The sequence below is a fragment of the Sceloporus occidentalis genome, unplaced genomic scaffold, assembly GCF_023333645.1.
Source record: "Sceloporus occidentalis isolate IW3139 unplaced genomic scaffold, rSceOcc1.0.p SCAF_6, whole genome shotgun sequence".
Taxonomy (NCBI): domain Eukaryota; kingdom Metazoa; phylum Chordata; class Lepidosauria; order Squamata; family Phrynosomatidae; genus Sceloporus; species Sceloporus occidentalis.
Window position 1 is genome coordinate 890649 of NW_028316986.1, and position 9602 is coordinate 900250.

Genomic DNA, 9602 nt, shown 5'->3' on the forward strand with positions numbered 1-9602 from the left:
GAGGTCTCTCTGGGCCCGTTGCACCCTCTCCTTCGGCCGCCTTGGTCCACCCTGCGACTGACCGAGAGAGAAGGGGAGGGAGGGAGGGAGGCTGGCCGAAACAAAGGCTCTGCGGGGAGCGGGGTGGGGCCGGCAGGGAGAGCCCGGCCAGCAGGAGCAGGGGAGGCTCGGGGGCGCCGCTCCTCACCGATGGTGGAGATGAAGGTGGTGTTGAAGGCATCGTCGGAGAAGCGGAAGAGGACGCAGGTCTTGCCGACGCCGGAGTCGCCGATCAGCAGCAGCTTGAAGAGCAGGTCGTAGGTTTTCTTCGCCATCGGGAGCGGCGGAGCGGAGCACCACCGGCACCAGGCGCTGCGGCTGCGGCTGCGGCTGCGGCTGCTTCCCCGTCAGGCACCGGCCCAGGCCCACGGGCGCCCGGAGAAGCGGCGGCGGAGGCGGAGGCGACGGGGGCGGGAAGAGGAGGCACAAAATGGCTGCCGAGGAGGAGGAGGAGGCGGCGGAGGCGGAGGCGAGGGAGGCGGGGAGAGCGGCTGGCTGCTCACGGCTGGGCGGCGCTGGCCCTCCGCATGGCTCGGCCCCTCCAGCCGCGGATCCCCCTCAGGCCAAGCGGAGGCGGAGAGCAGAGCAGGCCGCAGGCACGCAGCCACAGACGGACGCCCCGGAACGCGCACGCTGCCCGGCCGCTCCCTTTTTCTTCCCCCTCTGACGTAGCCGTGGTGCGCCTGCGCGCAGGGCAGGAGCACGTTACGTCGCGGGCGCGGCCAAGTGACGCAGACGGTGGGCGGGGCCCGCGTCCCCACGCCCTTTTTTCGCTCTCTCCCTTTCCGTCTTTCTTTCTTTTCCGACGCGCGCGCCCGAGGAAAAGGGGGCGGGGACCCAAGCAAGTGGGCGGGAATGTAGGCGGGGAATCCCCGTTCGTCCTGGCCTCGGATTGGGCGGCCGATGCCGACTGGATAAGGGGGCGTGGCTATGGCGTCTGGTGGGCATGCGCAGAGGGGAGAGTGGGCGGGCCAGCTCTGAGCTATTGGCATAGGCGTTAGTGAGTCAGTAGCACCAAGTAGCTAATTGTATTCATTAATTCAGTGTCTATAATTTCTATCACATTTAATATTGACAGCTGTTTAATCTCTCTATTTAATGTTTGTTTGTTTGTTTGTGTCCCGCTCTTCTTCCCCAGGAGAACATCTGGGACTCAGAGACAATAGTCCCCTGGAAGGAAAGGGCCTCCGGAAAGGGCCTTCAAAGTGCCCCGCCGGGAGCCCAGCCACTCCCGGGCGGGAGGCCTGGAGCAGCAGGCCTTCCTCAGCCGCCGGAGGAAGGAGCCCTTCTGGCCCATTCCCTGGAGGTCAGGGAGCCCCAAAGGGCCCCGCCGGAGAGAAGGGCTCCCCGGACTAGGCTCTGCCCAGCAGCGAGGGCCTGAGCCCTGCGGGGCCCTGCAGGCCATGGCCAGCGCCTTGAATTGTGCAGCCAATGGAGCTGCTTCCGCAGGGGGCTCCTGGGGTCTCTGCGTGACCTGCCCCATGGCAGTCGCCCAAAGGGAGGCAGCCAAGGCAGGTGCCCCCCAGGCCAGATCTGCTCCTCCTGACCCAACAGCTGCAGGGACCTGGCTCTCCGGCTTCAAAGCCGAGTCCAAGAGCAGCCCCCAACTCAGAGACCCCTATTCCCCGATCTGCCCTCCGACTGACCAGGAGCCCCTCTGTCTGGTCTGGATTAGGTTTCCACGTCTTTGCCCTCATCCAGTCCATTATTACTGAAGACAGGCCCTGGGTTAGGACCAGGACTGCCTCCTTGGATTGAGGTGGGAAGGAGGAGCAGGAGGAGGAGAGCATTGAGGACACTGCACCCCAAAACTCCGGACAACCTCTCCCAGCGGTTTCATGTATATGTTAAACAGCATAGGGCTCAACACAGACCCCAGAGGGACCCCACAGTCAATGGCCAGGGGTCGAACAGGAAGGAAGAGCTCCTCCAAGCCCCATCCCAGAGAGGCGGACCAGAAGGATGCCATGAGAAGAGCGATGGCATCAAAAGCCCCTGAGAGGTCCAGGAGAGCCAACAGGGTCACACTGCCTCTCTCCAGTTCCCTGCAAAGGTCATCCACCAAGGCTGTCCCTGTTCCATAGCCAGGTCTGAAGCCAGATTGAAATGGGCCTAGACAATCCCTTTCATCCAGAAAGCCCTGGAGCTGGGAGGCCAACACACGCTCCAGAACCTTGCCCAGAAAAGGTAGGCTAGACACTGGCCGATCGTCGTTCATTACTGTGGGATCCAAGGACGGCTTTTGTAACAGAGGCCTCACAACAGCCTCCTTTAAGCCATGTTTAATATAAATACACCATCTTTATATTTAATATCTCTGTTTAATATCAAACATCTATACAGTATACATAAAATATTTAATATCTGTATTTAATATCTAAATCTCTTTAGCACCTATATTTACTATCTCTATTGTAATATAGATATAATACCTGTATTTAATATCTTTATTTAGCATCTATATTTAATATCTATATCTATGATCTATACAGTATACACGATATACATAATATATTTAACAGTGATTGGGCGGCATATAAATAAGTCCTATTTTTATTATTTAACATCTGTATTTAATATCTATTTAGCATCTATATTTACATCTATATATATATATAAACATATTATGTATTAAACATGTATTAAATAATCTATTTAGCATCTATTTTTACTATCTATATACTATTATATAATATACATAATATATATATTTAGCATCTATATTTACTATCTATATCTGATATATGTATATATGTTTAATATACATTATATATATATATCTAATATCTATATTTAATAGACATAATATCTATATTTAATATCTACATCTATTTAGCATCTATATTTAATATCTGATGTCTGTATTTAATATTTTTATCTATTTTAATATTTATATAATGGATTTGTTATCGTAATAAATGACTAAATATTGAAGTGATCAACTTATCCTTAATTTCTCCTTAAATTTCTATCCCAGCCTCAGAAGTGTTCCTGCCAGCAGATTCTGAGGAATCCAGAACTAGAAAAGGAAGTCCCTTCTCTTTGGACTACAACTCCCAGAATCCTCCAAGCACCAGGGCTCTTGGCCAGGCTGGCTGAAGGATTCTGGGAGCTGTAGCTTCCTTGGGCCCCCGCTTTGCTGGAAAAGTGGAACAGGGGCTGTATCTGCACTGCGGAGTTAATCCAGTCTGACACTGCTTTAACTGCCATGGCTCTGTACTATGGAATCCTGGGATTTGTAGTCTGCTTTGGCACCAGAGCTCTCTGACAAAGGAAGGGTAAATATTTCAGAAAACACACAAATCCATGGGAGATGCAGCAGATCCATACAAGGGAAGAATGATGCGCTGTCTGGCTACAGCGGCCAGATTCACGTAGGGTCAACACTGGACAATATTGGACAGTCCGTTTAATTAGCAGAAGTGGACAAAACGACGTCGAGGGTCAGAGGACAGAAGGCGTCGAACTCTACCAAGGAATGGGAATCATTAACATATTACATGAGTTAAAAATGGTGGGATTTATATATGTTAGGATTTGGTATAGATAAACACACACAGGAGTTAAAGTACAGTGCTTACATTGGCCCAGGGATAAGTTGACCCAGGTATTTTAGTCAATTTCTTTCTCTCTCTCTCTATATATATATATATATACACACACACACACACACACAGGAAGCTCCTTTGAGTCCCAATTGAGGAAAAGGTGGGATAAATATACTACTACTAATAATAATAATAACAACAACATTTGCAATTTGGAAGGGGTCCAGAGAAGGGTGACCAAGATGGTGAAAGCTCTGGAAAGCAAAAGGAAGAAACAGCTCAGGGAGCGGAGTATTTTTAGCTCAGATCAGAGATGGAGCCAGCTTCTTTTCCTGCTAGAACACATAGAATCATCTCAGCAAATAGTCCCCCACGACTACCACTCGCCTCCTCCGAGGCTTAGCAGCGCCCGGTCCCTTTGGTGGAGCTCTCAGGGTCCCCTGCTCTGTCCCTGAGGTTGGTCCCTGCTGCTGTTCCTCATCATCCTTGATAGTGTAGAGAGACTGAAATTGATTCTGTAGCTGCAAGCTTACAGAATGTTCCCTGGTTTCCCTACTTCTGTGTGTGACCTTCCTCCAACTATCTCCTTCTGTTGTGTGTGAAGTGACCTCCTCCTCTCCAGCAACTTCCTCTGTGTGTTTCCTGTCCAGGACCGTCTGGTCCGTTCTGGTCAGGACAACCTCTTGCTCCCTATGATGCTGAAGCGTAGCGACCTGGGCCTCCAGCTGCTGTACTTTCTCTTCTAAGAGGGCTACCAACTTGCACTTGGGGCAGGTGAAGTTCCCCATATCCCTAGGCAAGAAGACAGACATCCCACAGGTGTTGCAGGTGACTGCAGCAGGGCCTTCAGTGTCCATACTGAGAAGTCTTAAGGAGGCTCTGAAACAAGACTGTGGGTTTCCCCTGCTAAACTTGGCCTTTGTCCCAAAGCTCTGTCACTGGACCTATAGTTATGCAGAGCTCCTGGCTACTAGCTCCTTCCAGAGGAAAGTCTCTGAGGAAAAGTCCCCACAAGCCCCTTAAGGAAAAGGGGAAAAGAAAAGGGGGGAAATTAAAGAGCCCCCCTCCAGCAGTGTTTTCAGGTCAGCTTCTCCTCTATTCCCCAAAACCTCCCTGACTATGTAGAAAAAATAAAACAAAATCCGCACGCCGTTAGGAAGGCGCCTCTGCCTGGATCTCAGCAAAAGCACATGGAGAAGAAAAGCAGCCCCTTCCTATCCTCCTGGAAGGAAGGAACTAGAATCCCTCTGCCAGCCTTCTGTAGAATGTAGGGTTCAGACCCCTCCCAGAATGCAATAATTCAAAGTATAAGGTTCGATCTCACCAAAAGCACATGGAGAAGAAAGCCAGCCCCTTCCTCCTGGAAGGAAGGAACTAAGGAATAGACCCTTTGAAGTAGAGTCATCCCTCCATCTTTGCGGCTTTGATTATTCACGGATTTCATCAACATGTTCTCTCTAGGACTGTCTAGGTCCTCCAGTGCAACTCTGTGGTCAACTTTAACTAAAAGTTGCACTGAAAGACCATTTGTAGCTACTCCAGTGCCATTCTATGGTCAGTGTCTGTTGGAGATTGACCACAGAGTTGCCCTGGAGGACCTAGAGATTCCTAGAGAGGTGTCCTCTCAGTGTTTTTGTCATTTGCGGTTTTTCCATATTCACGGGGGTCTTGTGCCCCTAACCCCAGCGAATATGGAGGGACAACTGTATTTCCTTTTATTTTCCCTCCTTTATTCTCCATCAATGTTGTGTAAATTTTACTAGTAGTTCCTTTTATATTCTCATTTTCCCCCATTTCTCTTCCTTTCTGAACTATTTCTTCAAATTGTGTATACTTTTTCTTTTCTACATTCCTTTTCTTCCAGTTTTAATCCATTGTTCTATTTGCATATAATGAAACCATGAACTTTTTATCCCCATAAGTTTTCCTTTTATATTTCCTTTCTCTATTCTTACATCTATCCAGTCTTCTATTCTGCCTATTTTCCTTTCCTTGAGCTCCTTATCTAACAATCCTCTCAAGGTCTTTGGGAATTTCTTTTCCATCATTATGGCTGTTATTATTGACTCTTTTTATGCCTGTACCATATTTCTATTATATTTTTCATAAGTGGGTTTCCAATAATTTTTATTTCTTTCCTAGTAAAGTTCTTGAAGGAGATATTCCATATTCTCATATCTGCTTCCTCTTCTAAATCTATCCCAGCCAACATGCCTTCTATCGCCGATCGCAGTTGATTAGCCTCCTAATGTCCTCTGATTTTGGGAAGGCCTAAGCCTCCCTCTCTTTGGGTTTTGTACCAGAATTGTTTATTTAATCTTGTTCTTTCCCTTGCATTACAGAATATATTTATTAGCTGTTGCCATTTATTCGGTTCTGTTTCTGGCACTTTTAATGGTATCATTCTGAATAAAAAAATTTAATTTTGGTAATATTTTCATCTTAATTAAAGCTATTCTTCCAAACCAGGATAACTGGTCTTCTCCACTTCTTTCCTTAGCACTACCAAATTCTTATCTTCCATTTCCTTTAAATCTTTCTTTATATTTATTCCTAAATATTTTATATTACTACTTGTTCTCTTATCTCAATTTTTTTGTTTTATAAACTCAGATCCCTCGTTTTTTGTAGAGATTTTAACACTGGTGTTATGTGGTTAAACCTCGATGTACCAGTGACCACTCTGGCTGCCACATTTTGCACCAATTGAAGCTTGTGAACCAAGTACAGTGCATTACAGAAATCTAAACAAGAGATTACCAATAGAAGTATAGTATCTAGATCAAGGGAAGTAATAGTGCTACTTTGTTCTTCTTTTGGTCAGGTCTCACCTGGAAGGGTCTGGAAACCATGAAGCCCTATGAGGAGACTTTGGGAGCTGGTACTGCTAAGGAAAGAAGAGGTGATATGATACCCCAGTTTAAATATTTGAAGGGATGTCATGTTGAGGATGGAGAAACCTTGTTTTCTGCTGTTCCAGAGAATAGGAGACAATGGAGCAATGGATGTAAGCTCCAGGAAAAGAGATTGCCCTGTTATGATAGCCCTGTTTAGCCTGGAGAAGAGAAGGTTAAGAGGTGATATGATAGCCCTGTTTAAATATTTGAAAGGATGTCATGTTGAGGAGGGAGCAAGCTTGTTTTCTGCTGCTCCAGAGAACAGGACCCGGAACAATGGATGCAAGCTACAGGAAAAGAGATTCCACCTCAACATTAGGAGGAACTTCCTGAGAGTAAGGGCTGTCTGACAGAGGAACACACTCCTTCCTTGGAGTGTAGTGGAGTCTCCCTCCTTGGAGGTCTTCAAACGGAGGCTGGATGGCCATCTGTCGGGGATGCTTTGATCTGGATTTCCTGCATGGCAGAAGGGGGTTGGACTGGATCAGGGCCCTTGGGGTCTCTTCCAGCTCTACGATTCTATGATTCTATGATTCTAATAGTGCGGTGCAGATTGTATGGGAGATGCGATCCCGTAAGTAACCCAGACCCAAGCCATGCATTGTGCCCGGAAGCTGATTGGGAGCCAGTGTAGACCTTTCAAGATAGGTGTTATATGGTCAAGTCTTGAAGAGTTAGTGACCAACCTGGCTGCCACATTTTGTACTAGTTGAACAAGGTAGCCCCATGTAGAGCGCATTGCAGAAGTCGAGACGAGGGATTACCAGAGCGTGCACTACAGCTTCAAGGTCCTTTCGGTTGAAGTAGGGTCGCAGTTGATACCAAGCACTTCTGGCCGTCGCATCCACTTGAGATGACAAACGTAGAGACGGATCCAGAAGTACTCCCAAGCTGCGAACTTCATCCTTCAGGGGAAGTGTGACCCCATCAAGGAGAGGTGGAAAAATTTCCTTCCCCAGATCTAAGGAGCCTATGGCAAGTACCTCTGTTTTCCCTGGTTTCAGTTTAAGTTTGTTTTTCCTCATCCAGCTCATTACTGACTCAAGGCAGTGATTCAGAGGGGAGAAGTCAGCCTTAGTCACTGTAGCAGTCGGGGACATAGAGAAGCATATTTGGGTGTCATCAGCATACTGATAACCCCGCGCCCCATGTCACCAGATGATCTCTCCCAGCGGTTTCATGTAAATATCAAATAGCATGGGGGATAGAATGGCACCTTGAGGGATGCCCGATATAAGCTCTTTCCTAGAAGAGCAACTGTCCCCCAGCCTCACCATCTGGAACCTGCCCAAGAGATAGGATTGGAGCCACTGGAGCGCAGTGCCCCCGATGCCCAGCTCCCTCAAGTGTTCCAGAAGGATACCATGGTCAATGGTATCGAAAGCCGCTGAGATGTCCAAGAGCACTAACAGGGCCACACTTCCCCTGTCTGTGCCCAGACGGAGGTCATCGATTAAGGCGACTATGGCCGTCTCCACTCCATATCCTGCCCTGAAGCCAGTTTGAAACGGGTCCAGATAATAGGTTTCATCCAAGGCAGCCTGGAGTTAGAAGGCGACTGCTCTCTCGATCGCTTTGCCCAAGAATGGTAAAAGGGAGACCCGTCTGTAGTTGTTTCTCTCTAGGGGATCTAGGGAGGGCTTTTTAAAGAGCGGTTTAACCTCTGCCAATTTTAGCTGTGATGGAAATTTGCCCTTCCTAAAGGATGCATTGATTATTGATCGTAATAATGTAGTCATAGCATCCCCTCCCTGGGCGGTCAGCCACGATGGGCAAGGATCGAGGGCGCACGTCGTCCTCCTTACGCTTCCAAGGAGCTTGTCCACTTCGTCGGTACTCACAAACTCAAGGTGATCCAGTCTAACATGGCCCACGGAGTCTCTGGACGCCTCTCTTACTGTTTCTGTGATAATGCTGGCGTCAAGATGAGCCCTTATCTGAGAGATTTTGTCGGCAAAAAAGTCATTGAAAGCATCACAGCAGGCGATAGTTGGTTGAAGCAAAGGGTTCAGGGAGGGAGGCGGTTGGGTCAGCTGTCTAACCGCCCTGAACAGCTCTGATGGACAGGACTCTGCAGACGCGATACGTGGAGCATAGGAGGAATTCTTTGCTGCACTGATCGCCATTCCGTAAGACTTCAATAAGTTCTCAAGGAGTGTCTTGTTGGATAAGCGCTGATGTTTCCGCCAGCGGTGCTCTAGTCGTTGCGCGGCCCGCTTCATCCTTCGAAGATCTTCTGTATACCAAGATTTTTTATTTGAAGCAGGTCGGAAAGGACGCTCAGGAGCAGCATCACAGTATTGACTCATGTTCAGCTTGGGGTCTACTCCTAGATCCCTTTCACACATATAAGTCTCCTTAAACCAAGTGTCCCCCATCCTATAGCTACACATTTCAAATGTAGCACTTTACATTTCTCTATGCTGAAATTCATTTTGTTAGTTTTGGCCCAGCTTTCTAATCTATTAAGGTCATTTTGAATGTACTCCATTCTGCCCACTCCAGAGCCACTCACAGCAGCAAGCCCCACCTCTTTAGTGCCAATCATGAAGGTGGCACTGAAGGCAGCCAATCCCAGCACAGAGAACTCCGAGAGGGGAGGGACGGAGGGTTTTTAAAAAAGAGTGACAGTTGAGCGTTGGCAGTTGGAAGCGTCAGTTGGGAGCGAATGGGTCTTGAGTGACACTGACTCAGGCTGAATATTGTTTTTAGGCTTGGAACTAAGACTGGAAACTGTTAAAGCCAGTGCAGGATATAATAAAACACATTGACTCTCTTGTTGTTTGGTCAGCCCTGACTCAGTCTTCTCTAAGCATAATTCAGAGGTTAGCCACACTTACTATGAACACAGAACTTACTTTAAAGATGACAAAACACACTAGTCTACAGGGAGGTCAGCTGGAGACCCAGGGATTGTGAAGGGGGGACTTGGGCTCTGGTCAAGGTGGCCAGAATCCATCATCATCATCATCATCATCATCATCATCACCACCACTGCGGGGCTGGTCTTGGGAAAGCCAATGCCACAAATGTATGTTGGTGCCAAGTGGCGGCATCAAATGATCCAGTGAGGGGCTCAAAGGATCAAGTGAAAGGTTCAGGTGATCCAGTAAAGAGA

General features: G+C 48.0%; 1 protein-coding gene across 1 annotated transcript in view; it reads right to left on the reverse strand.

Moving 5' to 3' along the window:
- RAB10 (RAB10, member RAS oncogene family) overlaps positions 1-397 on the reverse strand; it is a 60810-nt gene extending 60413 nt beyond the window's left edge. The window contains exon 1 of the mRNA XM_089528656.1: positions 188-397. Within this exon, the coding sequence (XP_089384782.1) occupies positions 188-314 (127 nt within the window). The 5' untranslated portion in view covers positions 315-397. The remainder of the gene's footprint in view (positions 1-187) is intronic.
- Between the last annotated feature and the right edge of the window lie 9205 nt (positions 398-9602).